Source organism: Vulpes lagopus, chromosome 1, assembly GCF_018345385.1.
Source record: "Vulpes lagopus strain Blue_001 chromosome 1, ASM1834538v1, whole genome shotgun sequence".
In the NCBI taxonomy this organism is placed as follows: Eukaryota; Metazoa; Chordata; class Mammalia; order Carnivora; family Canidae; genus Vulpes; species Vulpes lagopus.
Window position 1 is genome coordinate 108,095,402 of NC_054824.1, and position 18,012 is coordinate 108,113,413.

At 44.9% G+C, this 18,012-nt stretch overlaps 1 protein-coding gene across 6 annotated transcripts in view; it reads right to left on the reverse strand.

Moving 5' to 3' along the window:
* The window catches only part of PRELID3A (PRELI domain containing 3A), a 35,360-nt gene that overhangs the window by 13,103 nt on the left and 4,245 nt on the right, over positions 1-18,012 (reverse strand). For 4 of the 6 annotated variants that reach the window (XM_041765612.1, XM_041765520.1, XM_041765787.1 and 1 more), the window contains 4 exons: positions 13,405-13,573; positions 12,034-12,123; positions 11,158-11,228; positions 10,957-11,059 (listed from right to left, as the gene is read on the reverse strand). In XM_041765612.1, coding sequence (XP_041621546.1) covers positions 10,957-11,059; positions 11,158-11,228; positions 12,034-12,123; positions 13,405-13,573 — 433 coding nt within the window. Of the gene's footprint in view, positions 1-7,247; positions 8,262-9,369; positions 9,458-10,956; positions 11,060-11,157; positions 11,229-12,033; positions 12,124-13,404; positions 13,574-18,012 lie in introns of those variants that run through there. The other 2 variants (XM_041765695.1, XM_041765941.1) reach the window with 2 other exon arrangements.

The following is an 18,012-nucleotide window of genomic DNA, read 5'->3' on the forward strand; positions in this document are numbered from 1 at the left end:
TTCTTATATTTCAATATTATCTTGGCTATGCAGGATACCTTACAATTCCATACGAATTTGAGGATGGGCTTTTCCATTTCTGGGAGGGAAAAAAAGCTTAGGAGTTTTTGTAAGAACTGCCTTGATTCTTTAGAACATTATGGGTAGTGTTGCCATCTTAACAATTATTAGTCTTCCAGTCCATGAATGAGGGATGTCTTTTCATTTATTTATGTCTTTTTTCAATTTTTTTTCTAGAAGATAGATTGATTGATTGATTTTTAGAGAGAGTGTGTGTGCAGTGGGAGAGAATGAAAGAGACAGAATCCCAAGCGGACTCCCTGCTGTGTGCAGACATAGGACTCAATCTCATGACCCAGAGATCCTGACCTGAGTCAAAAGCAATAATCAGATATTCAATTGACTGAGCCACCTAGGCAACCCTTTTCATTTCTTTCTGCAATGTTTATAATTTTCAGTGTCCAGTCCTTCACTTTCTTCTTTTATTTCTATGTATTTTATTCTTTTGGATGCAACTATAAATTAGGTACTTTTCTTAATTTTCTTATCAGGTTGCTCATGGGTAAAGAAACAATTGATTTTTATATAGTGATCATGTACCCTGTAATTTTGCCAAATTCCTTTATTAGCTTTCTTGTGGATTCTTTCTTCATTGGATTTTCTATCTATAGAATCACGTCATCTGTGAATGTAGGTAGTTTTACTTCTTCCTTGCCAGTTTGGATGCCTAATACTTCTTTTTCTTGTCTATAACTGCTCTAGCTAGAACTTCTAGTAAAATGTTTTTTGTCTTTTTTAAAAGATTTTATTTATTTATTGTTAATCCTTTAATATTTGGTAGAATTTACCAATAAAGCCATCTGGTCCTGATCTTTTTTGTTGTTGTTGGAGATTTGTTTTGTTTTGTCCTTCATTACTGATTTTATTTATTGGGGTCCTCTCTCTTTTTTTTTTCTTGATAAGTCTGGCTAAAGGTTTATCAGTTTTATCTTTCCAAAGAACCAGTTCTGGTCTCGCCAATTGGTTCTATTGTATTTTTAGTCTCTACTTCATTTACTTCTGCTTTAACCTTTATTATTTCCTTCCTTCTACTTCTACTGGCTTTGGGCTTTGTTTATTCTTTTTCTGTCTCCTTTAGGTGTAAGGTTAGGTTGTTTATTTGAGCTTTTCCTTGTTTCTTGAGTTAGCCTGTATTGCTATATAATTCCCTTTTAGAGCAGTTTTACTGTGTCCCTAAGATTTCAGACCACTGTGTTATTTTCATTTGTTTCCATGTACTTTTTTATTTCCTCTTTGATGCCTCGGTTGACTTAATCTTTATTTATTTTTTAATTTTTAAAAAATATTTTATTTATTTATTTATGAGAGACACAGAGACAGAGAGGCAGAGACACAGGCAGAGGGAGAAGCAGGCTCCATGCAGGGAGCCCAACGTGGGACTTGATCCCAGGACCCTAGGATCATGCCCCCGGCCGAAGGCAGGTGCTAAACCACTGAGCCACCCGGGGATCCCTGACTGAATCCTTAAAAAAAATAAATAAAAAAATAAAGTCCCCTACTATTATTGTATCACTAACAGTTTCCTCCTTTATGTATTTAGGTGCTCCTATGTTAGACCCATATTTACAACTGTTATCCTCTGGTTGGACTGTCCTCTTTATCATTATGTAATGTCCTTCTTTGTCTTTTGTTACAGTTTTTATTTTATAGTCTATTCTGTACAATACAAGTATTGCTATTCCAGCCTTCTTTCTGCTTCCATTTGCATGGTTAAATGTTTTTCTATCACTTCACTTTCCATTTACATGTGTCTTTAGGTCTGAAGTGAGTCTGGTGCAGGCAGCATATAGATGGGTCTTGCTTTTTATCCATTGACCTGTTGCCATTTTGTTATTTGTTTTACAGTTGCTTTCTTGGTTTTTCTCTGTTCCTTTCTTTTCTTATTCTCTTCCCTGTGGTTTGATGACTTTCTTTAGGGTTATGCTTGAATTCTTTTCTCTCTTTATTTATTTGTGCATAAATAAATGCACAATTTATTGTGCATCTCTTTATTTTTTGTGCATCTACTGTAGGTTTTTGATGTGTGATTACCATTAGGCTCATCTATTGCATTATACTCATACAGCAGTGCATATTATTAAGTTGATGATCACTTCGGTTCTAAAAGCACTAAATTTTTACTCCCCAATCTCACATTTTATGTATACAATGTCATATTTCATATCCTTTTGTGAACTCCTTGATTGATTTTTGTAGATATTATGGACTTTATTGCTTTTCTGCTTTAAACTCCATACTAGTTTTACAAGTGATTAATCTATTACTTTTATTACATGTTTGCATTGACTTGTGAAGTGTTTTCCTTTCATAATTTTCCTATTCCCAATTATGACTTTTTCCCCCAAAGAATTCCCTTTAACATTTCTTGTAAGACTGGTTTAGTGATGAATTCTTTTTAACTTCTGTTGTTTGTCTGGGAACTCTTTATTGCTCCTTCTATTCTGAATGATAACCTTGCTTGGTAGAGTGTTCTTGGTTTCACGGTTATACCTTGAATATATCACGCCACTCCCTTCTGGCCTGCAAAGTTTCTGCTAAAAAATCAGCTGATAGCCTTATGGGGTTTCCTTGGTGTGTAACTGTATTTTTTTTCTTGCTGCTTTTAACATTCTTTATCACTACTTAAAAAATATTTTTTTTATTTATTTTTCATGAGAGAGAGAGATAGAGAGAGAGGCAGAGGGAGAAGCAGGCTCCATGCAGGAAGCCCAGTGTGGGACTCGATCCTGAGACTCCAGGATCATGCCCTGGGCCAAAGGCAGGCACTAAACCACTGAGCCACCCAGGAATCCCAATCATTACTTTTTACCATTTTAATTACTAGGTGTCTTGGTGTGGGCCTCCTTGGGTCAATTTTCTTGGGTACTTTCACTTCTTGGATCTGGATGTCTGTTTCCTTCTCCAGATTAGGGAAATTTTCAGGTATTATTTCTTCAAATAAATTTATCCCCTTCTCTGTTTTCCTTATGGGATCCCTATAATGTGAATGTTATTACACTTGATGTCACTGAGTTCCCTTAATCTATTCTTTTTCTTCTTCATTTTTCTTTTTGCTATTCAGCTTGGTTGCTTTCCATTATCCTGTCTTCCAAGTCACTAATTTGTTCTTCTGCCTCTTCTAATCTGCTATTGATTCCCTCTGGTGTATTTCTTATTTCAGTTAATGAGTTCTTCATCTCTAGTTGGTTCTTTTGTTATACCTATATTTTCAATCTCCTTGTTGAGGGTCTCACTGAGATCCACTACCCTTTTCTCAAGTCCAGTGACAATTTTTATAATCATTCCTTTTCAATTCTTTATCAGGCATACTGCTTATCTTTAGCTCTTGTGCTGTGATTTTGTGTTCTTGCACTGGGGACATATTCCTTTGTCTCCTCATTTTGTCTAACTGCGTTTGTCTCTATGGGTAGGAAAACCAGCTACATCTCTTGATCTTAAAAGTAGTGGCCTCATGAAGAAGAGGACCTGTGATGTCCTGCAGCACAATGCTTCCCATTCACCAGAACCAGGCACTTCAGGGATGTCTCCTGTGGGGGCTGTGTGTGTCCTACTATTGTGCCTGAGACACATTTGCCTTCAATTCAGTTATTTGCAATGGCTCTCTTTGCCTGCTGTGGGCTCACTGGGCAGGGTTTGGGCTCTGTTGTTAGTGGACCAGTTAGGCTGCATGCCTGCCCTCAGCCCACCTGCCTGAGTTTCAGTCACACCAAACTGGAGGGTGCTCTTCCTCTGCTGCCCCCTAAGAGGCTTTGGTTGGAAGGTTTTCAATTACTGATTCAATATCTTTGACTGCCATAGGCCTGTCGGGATCCTATTTCTTCTTAAATCAGTTTTGGTAATTTGTGTGGTTCTAATAGTTTGTCACATATAGGTCATCTAATTTGTTGGTATACAATTGTTCACAGTATTCTCTTATATCCTTTTATTTTTTGTAAGATGTGTAGTAATGCCCCACTTTCATTTCTGATGTTTTTATTTTGAATCCTTTTTATTCTTGATCAGTCTAAAAGTTTGTGAACTTTGTTGATTTTTTTCAACCTAACAACTTTTGATTTCAATAATTCTCTTTTTTCTATTCTCCGTTTATCTCCTCTGTAATCTTTATCATTTCTTTCCATTTGAAGCCATGGGTTTAGTTTGTTCTTCATTTCCCAGCTCCTTAAAGTCAGGTTAATGATTTGAGATTTTGGGATGCCTGGGTGGCTCAGAGGTTGAGCATCTGCCTTCAGCTCAGGGCATGATCCTGGGGTCCTGGGATCAAGTCCCACATCAGGCTCCCTGCATGGTGCCTGCTTCTCCCTCTGGCTGTGTCTCTGCCTCTCTATCTCACTGTGTCTCTCAGAAATAAATAAAATCTTAAAAATAAAAAATAAAATTTGCTCTCCTATAAAAAAAATGATTTGAGATCTTTCCTCTTTTTTAATGGAGGTATTTGCAAACTGTGTATTTCCCTCTGATAACTGCTCTCACTGCATCCTGTAAGTTTTCATATGTTGTGTTTTCATTTTCATTCATCTTAAAATGTTTTAATTTCATTTGTAACTTCTTCTTTGATTCACTAGTTATTAGAAATATAGTTTTAAAATTCCACGTATTTCTTTATTTACCTTATTGTACTGCTGATTTCTAATTTCACTTCACTGGGATCACAAAAGATACTTTGTATGATTTCAGTCTTCTTAAATTTATTGAGACTTGGTGTTTGGCCTAATATATGGTTTGTCCTAGAAAATAATCCATGGGCTCTTGAGAAAAATGTGTATTGTGCTACTGGATGAAGTATTATATGGATATCTGTTAGGTCAAGTTTTTTTTTTTTTAGTATTCAAGTCCTCCATTTCCTTATTGATCTTCTGTCTAGATGTCTTATCCATTATTGAAAGTGGATTATTGAAGTCTCCAGCTATTATTGTAGAATTGTCTTTCTCCCTTTGTTCTGCTATTGTTTGCTTTATATATTTGGGGGCTTTGGAGCTTGGTGTGTAAATGGTTAAAACTTTTGTCTTCTTGATGAACTGACCCTTTCACTGATATATAATGTCCTCGTTTTCTTGTAATCATTTGTGACCCAAAGTAGATGTTGTCTGAGATTAGTATGGTCATTCCAGCTCTCTTGGTTATTATTTCCATGGAATATCTTTTTCAATCCTTTCACATTCCAGCCATTTGTTTATGTCTTTTTATCTAAAGTGAGTCTCTGGTAGACATCATATATAGGGGGATCATGTTTTTTCATCTATTCTGCCAATATGTCTTTTAATTGGTGAGTTTAATCTATTTACTTTTAAAGTAATTAATGCTAAAGAAGCACTAACTTCTTACATTGTTCATTGTTTTCTGTGAGTTTCATAATTTTCTGTTCCTGAATTCTTTCCATTCTCATCTGTTGTGTTTGACTTTTTTTTCTAGTGTACACTTTGATTCCTCCTGCCTCTTTTCTGGATATGTCTTAATTATTTTCTTACTGATTACGCTGGTGATTATAATTAGTGTCTTAAAGTCAGAAAAATCTAATTTGAATTGATACAAATTTGGCTTTAATAATGTATTAGGGTTCTCCAGAGAAACAGAACCAATAGAATGTGTGTCTATATACAGACATTATTTTAAGCAATTGGCTGACATAATTATGGAGGCTGGCAAGTCCAAAATCTTCAGAGTGCATTAATCAAGATTCATTAAGTACTCTCTTGGTTGAAGTATTCTATTATAATTCACAGTCCTACAAAAGTTGATTCTGTCATTTTTTGCCAGCTTATTGGTTATTTCAGTGGAGAGACCATTCCTGGGAACAACTACCTCTACCATTTTCCATGATGTTACTATTTATATTTTTTTAACTTTTAATATTGAAATTATAGATTCACAAGAAGGTGCAAAGATATTACAGAAATGTCCCATTTACCTTTTACCCACTTCCCCCAATAACATTTTGCATAATTATAATACAATATCAAATTAGGAATTTAACATGCACAGTGCAACACAATGAATTTTAAAAGTTCACTTCAAATGAGGCTTAAGTGCATGAAATTTCACATCAAGGATAAAGCAGTCCTAAAAGCTTTCAGAGAGAAAAAAGAAGTCACATACAGAGGATCAATAATCAGAGTGGAACGCAACAGAACAATGCCTTCAAAACTCTGAGGGGAAGTATTTTGTTTTAGAATTATATGTCCAGGTATGCTATGAATGAACCATGAGAATAGAAGTGACATTTTCAGATGTGCGAAGTATTAGAAGCCATGATGAGATGTTCTCCATCCTGTGACAGGAAAGAGAAAGAGGAAGTAGGGAAGCAGGGAAAAAAAGGGCTCCAGGAAAGAGGGTCAAGTAAATGCCCAGAAATGCTCAAAAAAGGGGATGACAGCCACATGGCTGCTCAAAGAGTAAAACCTGACTTCCAGAAAGGATGGTTCCTGGGAATCTGTGAAGGGGTTACCCCAAAAGACTGACCTATGGAAAATGACATCATGAGGTACTGCAGAGTGAGTGGAGGTGTGCAAGGGCTCAGCCAGAGACCTTTAAAAAATAAAATAAAATAGGTGAAAATAATAAGACAATTATTATTCCCAAGGAGTATAATAAAGCTGTATAAAAAAGAAAATGCAGTTATGGCCTGGTGACAAGCAATAGCTATGTATTTGTATTTTCAGAATTATGGAAACTCTGAATGGGCTTTCAATAATATAGCTATTTTGAGGGAATGGGAGAGGAGAGGAAGAGATGACAGAGAGAAAATAATAGCTTACCAAACAGGTAAATAATATCTCAATAATGTCTAAAATTGGCAAATGAAGAAATAGCAGGATATACTTACTTAGGAATCTAGCAGTAAAAGCCAAAAACTGCCAAAAGTGTCAAGCGTCCCCTTAGAAGGGCAGAAATGTGCTTTGCAGAAGGAGTAAGGGCAGGTTATTTTAAATTATTTAAATATTTTAAATCCTTTAACTCTGTTTTACCATGAGCTATAATATATTCTTTTTTTAAAAAAACATTTTTTATTATTTTTTTTGTCAGAGAGAGAGAGTGTGTGAGCAGGGAGAGGGAGAAGCTGACTCCCGGATGAGGAGGGAGCCCGATCCCAGGACCCTGGGATTACAACCTGAGCCAAAGGCAGACGCTAAACCAACTGAGCCACTCATACACCCTTAAGCATAAAATATTGTTAAAAATATAAATGAGTATTTCATTTTGGATTAGAAGTACTATTATCAAAAAAAAATGCATTATCTAAAAAATGGTAGACACAGTTCTACTCATCGTTTAAGGAGGAGGCCTTCTCTAAAGTTTTTAGATTTTGAAGCATACTGAAAGATTTTATAGTCTACTTCTGAAAAGGGGGAAGTTAAAACTCCCCACTGGGAAGTACCTTAAGAAGCTAATAGGACAGCTCAAGCTCACAAGCATTTTGTGACCACCTCCTTACAATGGCTCCAAGTGCATGAGACTCCTCAGGGACAGGTCTGAATGGTGACAAGTAACAAGCCTTCATCAGCCTCTGGGGTCACTGGTCCAGGAGCCCAGGACAAGCCAGCCACAGCCTGAAGGCAGAGCACTTTGCTCCCTTGGCTGGTTCCAACTGTGTGATGGGACAGCTCACGGTGCTGTCACCACACACGTCACTGTGGGGGTGAATGCCCCTATTCTAACATGTGCAGACCCGCATTAACCGCAGGAAGAAGGATGCATGGCGACAGCATCTGAAGTGACAGAGAGTGGCCAGATACGTGTGAAGAGACTGGCAGTGCCAGCAGTTGGCCAAGAGGCATAGGAAGGAAATGGGGAGTCATCAGGAGAGAGTAAACTTGTTTAGTAAGATCCCAAGAGTCAGCAGAAAATTGCTGGGAGCTGCTGCCCCTGGGAAGACAGACAAGGCCCCACAGCAGTCTGACAACACCGGCCCGGGGGCGGCTGGCTCGTGGGCAGCAGCAGAATGGCAGCTTTGCGGCCCTTGCCCTCCTCCTGCTGGGGGGTTCTTCCCTTCTTTGGGTCTCATTCTGCAACAGATGGGCCTCCTGTCTTGAGTGGTCTCGGCCGAAGAGCCCGGTGGACACTGTGACCAGGCCAGTGGCAGATTCCAGCAGATTCCACACCTCTCCCAGACTGGGCGAACCATATTCAAGGTTCACTTATTTCTTCCTTCCTTTTTTTTTCTTCTGTTCTTTCTTTCTTTCTTCTTTGATTTTTGGGTGAGGCATCTGATTAAAGATTGAGGCAGTTTAGCTCCAGTTTATGAGGAAACAGAAGGTGACAGAGTCCACAGCTCAGAGTGACACATCATACACGCCACACTGCCCACACACACTGTGTTCACCAGATGGGCGGGCTCTCTATGTGTGGTCACCCTAGTGGTGCATCCATGGAGGAAGAGAGCCCCGGCATCCTATCATGACTTTGGATTCAAGGTGAAGGTCTCTGGCAAACTTAAGCTGCAGTGGGAAGTTCTTAAAGGAGCCTGAACTACATGGCTCCCATTTGCTGACTGAGGCACCGAGTGTGTACACACATGCTGCAGACAGACAGACAGACCAACCATGGGAAGCAGGGCCCAGAGCAGTACAGGATGGAAAGTCAACAGGGTGAGGGTTTCAAGGCAGGAGTATAAGGATTCCCTAAACAGGGGGAAGCAGGAAACTCTCTGACATGAAGATGACTGCCAACTAACTGTCAAACCCCTTTCTGATAGTCCAGCCACTGGTGGCCTAGGAAACCAAGGAATGTTTGTGAAGTTCAAGAAGACGCTAGAAAAGGCTTCTGCCACTAAAAGAGAAGAGCCAGTGTGGTCACATGGCTGGGTGCCAACCTGTGAGGAGCAGGACTTCCACCCCCGCCCCCACAACGCTGATGCAAGGGCACAGGGCATTCTCTAGGATATTCTCTAGGATATGCAAATATTCAGATCCTGCTCGAACTGAAAAAAATCCTCCCATCTGATCGGGTCCTCCATGCTGTCCAGCACTGCTAGTGAAAGCCTCTTTCCTGATGATGCACTAATTCTAGGAAATGTTAAAGCAAGCAGGTACTGAGAACAGCTTGGGCCGGGGCGGGGGGTGGCTGCACAGCCTCTCTTAGAGACCAGGTAACAAATATCCAAGTCTCCCTGGGAAATAAATCCTGCCATGAAACAAGGAGATGAATTAGGAAGAGGATGAAGAGGAAATGGCTGTTTCCATTCCAGAAGATACTAAGGAGCCCAGGGCTGGAGACGCATGCAGCTGTACCTTTAAATACCCAGCACGGCACACCATGCACACACTTATTAGCAAGATGCTAAGTTCTCATGGGGTTAAAGAGTACTATAGTTACCACTGTGCAGCATTAGGTCCAGGGGCAGACCCCGTTAGCTCACGGCGCGCTCAGAATTTTCAATTATCCACTCAATAGCCGCCCACCCCTGGAACAACACAGAAAAGTTCAACATGGTGTAAGAATTCTGCTCGTCTCACTGCAGACAGCAGGCCACAGCCTGTACTTTCAACGGTACAAGCGCAGCACCACAGTTTTAAGGGCGGCACAGCAGTAACCGTCCAGGAAATGGTCTTCCCTGTGAGGGGAGTTTCTCGAGCTCAGAAATGTGGTGGTATGTGTTTTGCCCAAAATTCTCGCCACGGCGTGGGCAGTGCGGACACTGTCATGTCCTGCATGCAGGACGAGGGGCAGCTTCACAGGCTCCTCAGGGACTCGGCCCACCCAAATGCCAGAACGGCTGCTCCCCTTCCCCTGCCCCCTCTGCCCACCTGGCTGGGACTGCCCTCAAGGGGTAGCAGCGCCCTGGGGAGGAAGTGATTGTGCCAGGCCTTCAGCACAACAACCCCTGACATAAAGCGAAATTGAAGACTTTCCTTTGGCCTCACTGAGTTTCCCCTGACTTTTCTCACAAGAGGTCTCAGGTGGCTTTGCCTCACCAAGTGGTCCCTTCCTCCCGTCATTTATTTTTCCAGCGAACATTTTGGGTACCTGCTCTAGGCCGGACCTCGGACACACAAAGGCAAGGAAGGTTCCCTGTCCTTCCAGAAAGGCCTGCTGTGTGGGCGCGAGGCAGGCGGCTCCAGGCACCCTGCTTCCCCTGCCTTCTCTGAACTGAGCTGAGCTCCTGCCAACATTTCCCAGATGTAGATTGTCCTCAGAAACAGGGCAGACTGGCTCTTCTATCAGTACCGAGGCCACAAGTACTTTTCCCGTTAAATGATGACAAGCATGGGAGGTGTCCCATGGATCCCCAAGGTGAAGACTTACTTCCAACCCAAACATACCGGCGGGGGCAGGGATGGGATGGGGGGACAGCCAAGGAGACATCAGCCTGTGAGGCAAGCTAAGGTGACAAACAGAGGCCCTGCTCTAGCAGGTGACAGAGACCTTGAACGCAGGGCAACTGCCACTCCTCCCAGCCCTTTCCAGCAGCTTCGCCGGAGAGGAGGCTGGCCTGCCCCCCCACACAACCTCCGGTGTCCACCAGCTTGTGCTGCCCTCCAGCTAGAGGCCTGGGGAGGGCGGCCTCCGTGGTCCAGCCTGCCTCCTGCCACCTCCGTGAAGCTGACCCCCCCCATCCTGCCACAGGCAGCTGTGTCCAGGGGGGCCGGGCAAATGGGGGCTCAGCGCAGCCGTGCGAGCCAGACGGCGGGCAAGCAGGGCTGCTGGAGGTCCCGCCTGAGGTCGCCACGTCGGCTCAGCCCCGGCACCGAACCTGGAGCCTGTGCAGTTGCAGCTTCAAGGCGCGGCTCGGCCTCGCCGGGGATCCCTCCACGCGCCCCCGCCTGGCCTTCCCGGCGGCCAGTGGAAGGTGCTGGGCCATCGCCAGCTTGCAGCCCTTGGTAGGACTTTCGGGACGGGCCACTTCACCCCTCAGTTGGGCACCCCGCCCCCCCGGCACACGGGGCCGGGACCCAGCCGTACCTTCTTGGCGTTGGAGGAGATGGTGCTGGCCATCAGACTCTCCAGGTAGCTGCCGAGGCTGATCCCCTTCACGGTGATGATGGCTTCTTGGGTGAGCACCGTCCTGCGGAGGAGCAGGGGGCAAAGGGGCTGAGGACCCCCGATGCGGGGGGGCCCTGACCCGGGAAGTCACCGCCACAGTCCCAGGGCACAACTGCTTACATTCCAGGGTCCTCCGGGTGGGGTGTGTACACTAGCCTCTCGTTCACCGACACCACGTTTGTGAGTGTGATCTTAAAACAAAAAATGGCTTTAGGTTCTATTTCTCTGGCATTTCTTCCTAAACCACCTGCCTGGACACTTCCATCCCAGAATCAGCACTCACTGAAGACAGAATGGGGGGGGGGGCACCACGTCAGGTCTCAGAGGAACCTAGTCCTGGCTGCCCCTTCCCATCACGGTCACTTCTTCTCCACACCCACCCCTCTGTCTGGCCTGGCCTTCGAGACACTTCCAAACTGCCAGACCATCAGCCCTCATACAAAAGCGTAAAACTTCTGGGTTGGCATCCAGGTGAATGAGCACAAAGCTGCTGCTAAGTGTTTTTACAGAATATGATTTTATAAAAATAAACCATGTTTCTAGCCCAGGCATTTTCCCCAACATATTTTTTGAATATGCAGTGAGCCAGTATAAATTTTTTCCAGAGAGGAGTGAAGTGGAAATGTGCTTTTAAAATTATTGCTAAAATCACATCTGCAGTTGGAAGTCAGGAGAGTGGCTATTTTGGGGGCAAGATGGGAGTTCCCCCCAGGAAGGAGCACAAGGGGGGCTCCTGAGGGATGGTCACATTCTGTCTCTGATCTGTCTGCTGCTTATAGAGGTATGTTCATTTGTTCATTTTATGAAAATTATGTGCATTTTTCTGTACATTTCACTGGAATAAAACAATAACATACTGCTGAATAAATTCAGCCTTTCTATTAGAAATAAAAGATCACTCAGACCAAAGGTGAGCTGGAAATAAAATGAAATGAAAACATTCCCCACCATCACCAGGAAATACCAAGCACCCTTCTTACTCAGGCCATTGCTTACATTGGTGGAACACAGTTCCATTTTCTTTTCTACTGGATCCACCACAGAATGTTCTTTGATGTATGTCAAAGTCCTACTGGTTCCCAAAATCTAAAAAAACAAAGCAAAACTGTCATCGTAACATGTCAAGAATGGCACCGTAGCATCAAACAGAAAATGCCATTTTATTTACTGATTAAGCCCTTGATTAAGCGGTGAGCGTGGGGATGCAGCTAGCCAGCCGCCCCCCCCCCCCCCCCCCCCCCCCCCCCCCCCCGCACAGCTCCTCAGGGGGTCTCTATCCCCGCAGGGGGGCCACCTCCAGCGAATGCATTCAGGGAGAGGGGCGTGTGACACAGCAATCAACACCTCGGCAAAAAGAAACCAGCGAGGGGGCAGGCCCCCTGCGGGTGGGAGGGCTGGAGGAAGAGGCAGCACTCAGGGGTCAGCGGGGTCAGCGGAGCCAGGGGTCAGCTGCAGATGGGCTCCTGGGCCGGTACAGTGAGAGCCCAGCATGGCAAGAGAGGGAGAAGGCGGCCTCACTGGGGTGTCAGGCCATGTCAGGGCCTAGACCGTGTGTTGAGAAGAGAACAGGGGTCCAGACGAGCAGGAGAAAGTCATGCTCAGATTTACACCTTTCATGACCTCGCTGATGGCTCTGCCTCAGAGACTTGTCATCAACTGAATGTGTCCCTCAAAGTTTGTCTGTTGACGTCCTGCACTCCAGCCCCTCAGAATGTGACTGTACTTGGAAACAGGGCCTTTCAAGGGGTAATGCAGTTTAAATGGGGGTCCTGAGGGTGGGCCCTCAGCTGGTCTGAGCCACATCCTTATATGGAGGAGAGATGAGGACACTGGGAAGGGGACCCCAGGGCTGTGTGAGGCCCAGGGACCACCACCTGCAGAGGCAGCAGGAGGATGGGGGCCAGCCAGCCAAGGACAGAGGTGGCTGACCCTTCCCTACAGCCCTCGGGAAATCAGCCTGGAGGGCCTTGATTCTCGACCTTCAGCTTCCAGAGCCATGAGGAAGCAAACATCTATTGGAGCCTCGAGTCTGTGGTATCTGCTAGGGCAGCCCCAGGGGACATGGGACAGGGAGGTGCTGCAGGGCAGGGTTCTGTGCCGGTGGGGCCGGGGCTGAGGGTGGGGAGATGTCAGGACCACACAGGCAGGAAACCAAATGAAGTTTACGGAGAAACTGGCCATGTCGCAGGCCTCCCTGCAGTCCTGAGTGGGTGCCCTAGGGGAAGGCTGTCACCCCCTGCAGATGGCTGGGCAGCGGCGGTGAAGGTGCAGCAGAATGATGCAGGTGTAGCCAGGGCGTATGGGTAAGTGGGCCACCGTAGGCCAGAGCAGGTGGGGGTGCCACAGGCCAAGCAGCTGTAGGCTCACCGCTTTCACGAAGCCGGGCAGCCCCCACTCAGTGCTGAGGAGGCGGTGGCTGTGCAGCCGGCCCCGGCCGTCCACACTGCGCTCCAGCACGTCTACTCCCACGACACAGGGGTTCATTGGATTCGGGTACTTCCTCATGGCAGCTTTGATGACGGTGTCCCAAGGGTGGCTGGAGGAAAAATATCATCACCCAGAATAAGCAGGCAATCCCTGCATTTGTGAAGTGTGCCAGAATGGCACCAGGGAGCCAGAGATGTGGCTCACAGACTGAAAGGAAAATCGATGTTAATGCTCTCATCAAAACTTTTTCCTTCTGCTTTTAATTAAAGGTATATTCAAACTAATCTACCTGAGGCATCCGGATCCTGGATCCTGGATCCTGTAGTGAACAGGGCATAATATATGGAGATACTGAACCACTGCTGCTACACCTAAAACTAATGTAACACTGTGTGTCAACTATACTTTAACAATAACAGATATTTAGGAAGTAGTAGTACTTTGTAATGAATTGTAAGAGAAAGATAGGTAAAGTGACTGTACATTCCAGTTTGCCCAGGACGGTTCCAGTTTTTGTGTTTTGTCTTACTGCACATGTTAAGAGCATCACCTTTTACTTTCAGAAGCATCCCATTTGGATGATAAATTATGTACTAATCTTGAAAATAAGGAGATAGGAGGATTCAAGAATGATGCCCAGGTTTTTGTGTGGGTAGTTGGGCCTTTTATTGAAAGGGAATTTTTCGGGGCAACCCCGGTGGCACAGCGGTTTGGCGCTGCCTGCAGCCCGGGGTGTGATCCTGGAGACCCCGGGATCAAGTCCCACTTTGGGCTTCTCCCTCTGCCTGTGTCTCTGCCTCTCTCTCTGTGTCTATGAATAAATAAATAAAATCTTAAAAAAAAAAAAAAGAAAGGGGATTTTTCTTAAAAGTTACACACAATTTTCAGCTGTGTAGGGGGGCAGCACCCCAGACCCCCCACATTATTCAAGGGTCAATTTTACTTTGTCCCCAATTTCTAAGTCGCATGTGATGTGTGTATGGTGTGAAGTGGCCAACATATTTTTTCTGATCATAAAAAGTATCCAAGATACTGAAAAATAAAGTATGAAATACAAAAGCACCCACCATCCACTATCCAAAGATGAGCCCAGCTTGTGGGAATCTCCGAAGGGGACCCCAGCTCTCCCTGAAGCTTCCCTTGCCACCACTTTTTCTCTGGCCCTAAGCCACTGCAGTGGGGAGTGGTCATGTTTGTCCCTGTTTTGTTTCCTGCTATGGGAGAGCCATATTCACTGTGCCCCACTACTGGGGCAGTGCTCCTTCAGTGCTCACTTAGGCTCCAAGCCCTGCAGCTGCCCAGAGGGAGTCAGAGGTGCTACCTTCAGGTATGTAGGGCGGGCCTCCCCAGTAAGTGCTTATTTCCCTAATTCCTCCTTCCTCCAGCCGTGTGTGCTCCCAGGAAGCATCTGAGCCCCGGGCGAAGATGAGTATGTCAACAACACCATTGTTTTTGCAGATGTACGCAGACAAGTTTAAACGGCATGTATAGAACAGCTCAGAGTCAAGACCTAGAACAAGCATATGTGTGTGCGTGTGCACACACACACATACGCCTTACAAAAACTAAACTGGGATCATGCTCCAACCATACTCAGATTTACCATCTGCTTTTTATATTTAACTGATGAACATCTTCCTATATCATGAATCTATTTTCAGAAATCTGATTATAAAGAGCTACACAATAGGTCATCCTATAGATACTTGTATGTAACCAGTTCCCTATGGTAGGTTATTTAGATTGCTTCTAATTTTGCTCTGTAAAATAAAGACAGTAGCAAACATCTATGCACACTGATCTTTAACGTATCAAATTTTTCCTTAAGATTAATTCCTAGAAATGGAACTACCATGTCAAATATCAAAGATTACCAACAAATTGAACATTTCTGTTCCATATTTGACATCCCTTTAAAATACCCGTTACCAACCATTAATTTACCTTATCCTCATAAAACTCTGTCCTGAGTCATAAAGTTTGCAGCAGGGCCCACACTAGAACCGGGTCCCCTAGCCTCCGCCCTCTGTTCTTTCCATTATGTTCCATGGCCTCTAAATCGTCAGAACTAGTCCGAAATATCCTCTTTTCGGCAAAGAAATGCTTTTTCAAACCATGGAGTCATGTCACTGAGTTAATGGATCCACCAGCTTTAACATAAAGCAATGAAGAAGCAAAGACGTAGTTACACCCGATCACCGTGGATGACCCAGGGAGCCGAGCTTCTTCTCTGAGGAAGAGCTGTTAGGGACATGGTCGATCCAAGGTGAGGGAAGGAGGGAGAACCTGGACACGTGTGGGCAGCAAGGGATCGAGTCACATGGGGGCTTTCTATGAAATACTGGGTGAGCACTGCAAGCCAAGGTCCTAAGAGTTATTCCCTTAAAAATCACTAAGAGCCAAGGTCCTAAGAGTTGTTCCCTTAAAAATCACTAAGAATACCCTTTGCTTCCCAAAATTACTTAAAACTATCAAGAAGTTGACATATTTGTAGTAATCATGTCCTACACAGTAATCTTTCTTTTATAGAGAAATCTTGCATATTAAAAAAAGAAAGAAAGAAATCTTGCATCTTTCCAGTTGATGATTTAAACTAAATACAAGCCGCTTAAAACACTCACATAATAAATAATTCTACTGATTATAGGAGGAGGACCAAGCAAGTTAATATATACATCAACAGATGCAGGAAATAACATTTTGTTAAATTACAAGGGTTAATTAAGTACAGCAAGTCAGTATCACACACTTCCTGGTTAAAGGAGATAGCCTGACGTTCATTCGATTGGCAGAAACAGCAAAGTCTGGCAATATCAAGCGTTGCAGAAAAGGGGAGGCTGAGCTGAGGGTGGTAAATCAACCCAAGCCCCGAGAGACACTGGCACCTGGGTGTCAGGGCTTGTGTTCTCACCTCTGTGAAGAGCTGCACTGAAGTGACTCCAAGCATGGGGTTCAAATTCAGCCCAAGCACTCCCTGGCTGTGTGACTGTGAGCAGGTTCCTCAACTTCTCTGAGCTTTCACTGTCTGTGTTGGGGGATGGTCATCCCGGCCCCCATCCCATACATTGTCCTGAAGGTTAAATGGGTTAATCTGTGGAAAGCATTTATAGCTGTGCTGGCATAACAGCCTCCAGTAAATGTTTCCTGTTCTCACTCCTTCCGAAGAGTGCCTGACACACGTGAGCCATCAGGATATCATAGCGACTGTAATTCTTATTATTCCTGCTGGGATTCTGAAGGCCCATCCCAGGCTACAGAGCCTTGGCAGGTACCACCAGGAGGAGGACCCAGCTGAAATTAGCATCTCCATTTTCCAGAGTAGGAAGCAGAGGTTTTGGAGGGTTGGAGGGGGGGAGGGGACATATAATCAAATAAAGAGTGGCAAATGCAGCACCCAGGCCTCCCCATCCTTCACACAGTTGCTGCCCGGAGTTCCTCCAAGGTCAAAGCTCTAGCTCTTTAAAACAACAACAACAAAACAAACAAAAAACACCTCTAGCTCTTTTTCAGATGTGTGAGCAGGTTATCAGGGTTAGGCAGGCCAGAAATCGGCTGAAGTTCATCCTTGGAGGAGCTGTCCTGGCAGTGGCTGTGGCTCAGAGTGACCACAGTGGAGTGTGAACCCGTCCCTGGGAGGTGGCAGCCCTGGAGCGCAGTGTAGCTACAGAAACACCAGACATCACCCCTGCAGCGCCTGGCCCGGCAGCCAGAAAGGTGGTCCCCTCAGTCCACCTGGCACACTGGGGAATGGAATCTGACTATGCACAGCCAGGGTGTCAAAGAGATGAAGGGGAAGGAAATGATAGGATGCCTGGGATTTGCCTAAAATATCCCCAGAGGAAGGAGCAGTGGGTAGGGACACGTGAAGCCGGCCAGGCTGTGAGAGGGTGACTGCCAACGAGGAAGATGGCAGTGCACACTTGCTATTCTCAGCTCTCTATTTTTGCATATTTTTAAGATGTCCATAATAACAAGCTTTAAAAAAAATATATATGAAGGCTGCCACAAGCAAGACAGCACGCCCCTACACCCACCCAAAGCAACTGGAGGCCACACCCGGCAGTTCCAGGCCCTTTGCAGAGTTCTTCCAGGCTGAAGCTGTCTCAGGGCTACTGAGACATGATTTGCCTTTTTCACCAAATTGACCTTTACCCGGATGCTCCAAAAGTGCAGAGGGTAAAGCCGCTGGCCTCGCCCCATGAGTTAAGACTGTGAACCCAAGCCACACAAGCCACACCTGGGGTCAGTGCTCACTGTGGTTCACGCAGGAAAATAACACATCTCCTAAAAATATCCATCATGATATTAAGATAGTAAGATGATTGACTTTACATTAGACCTCTAAGTACCCCACTATTAATGTTCTGAGCAAGAGGACAGGCTGCGCAGGAGGCAGAGCAGCTACACTCAGAGTTCGTCAGTGGCTGGGGAGGCGCTGGGCAGCTGTCAGGTGGGGGGCCCAGCCAAGGGCTGCTTTTCCCACCCACCTCCTCCACATGAAACGACAGATGGGTGGACTCTGGTTATTCAGACTTAGGTATTTGGCAG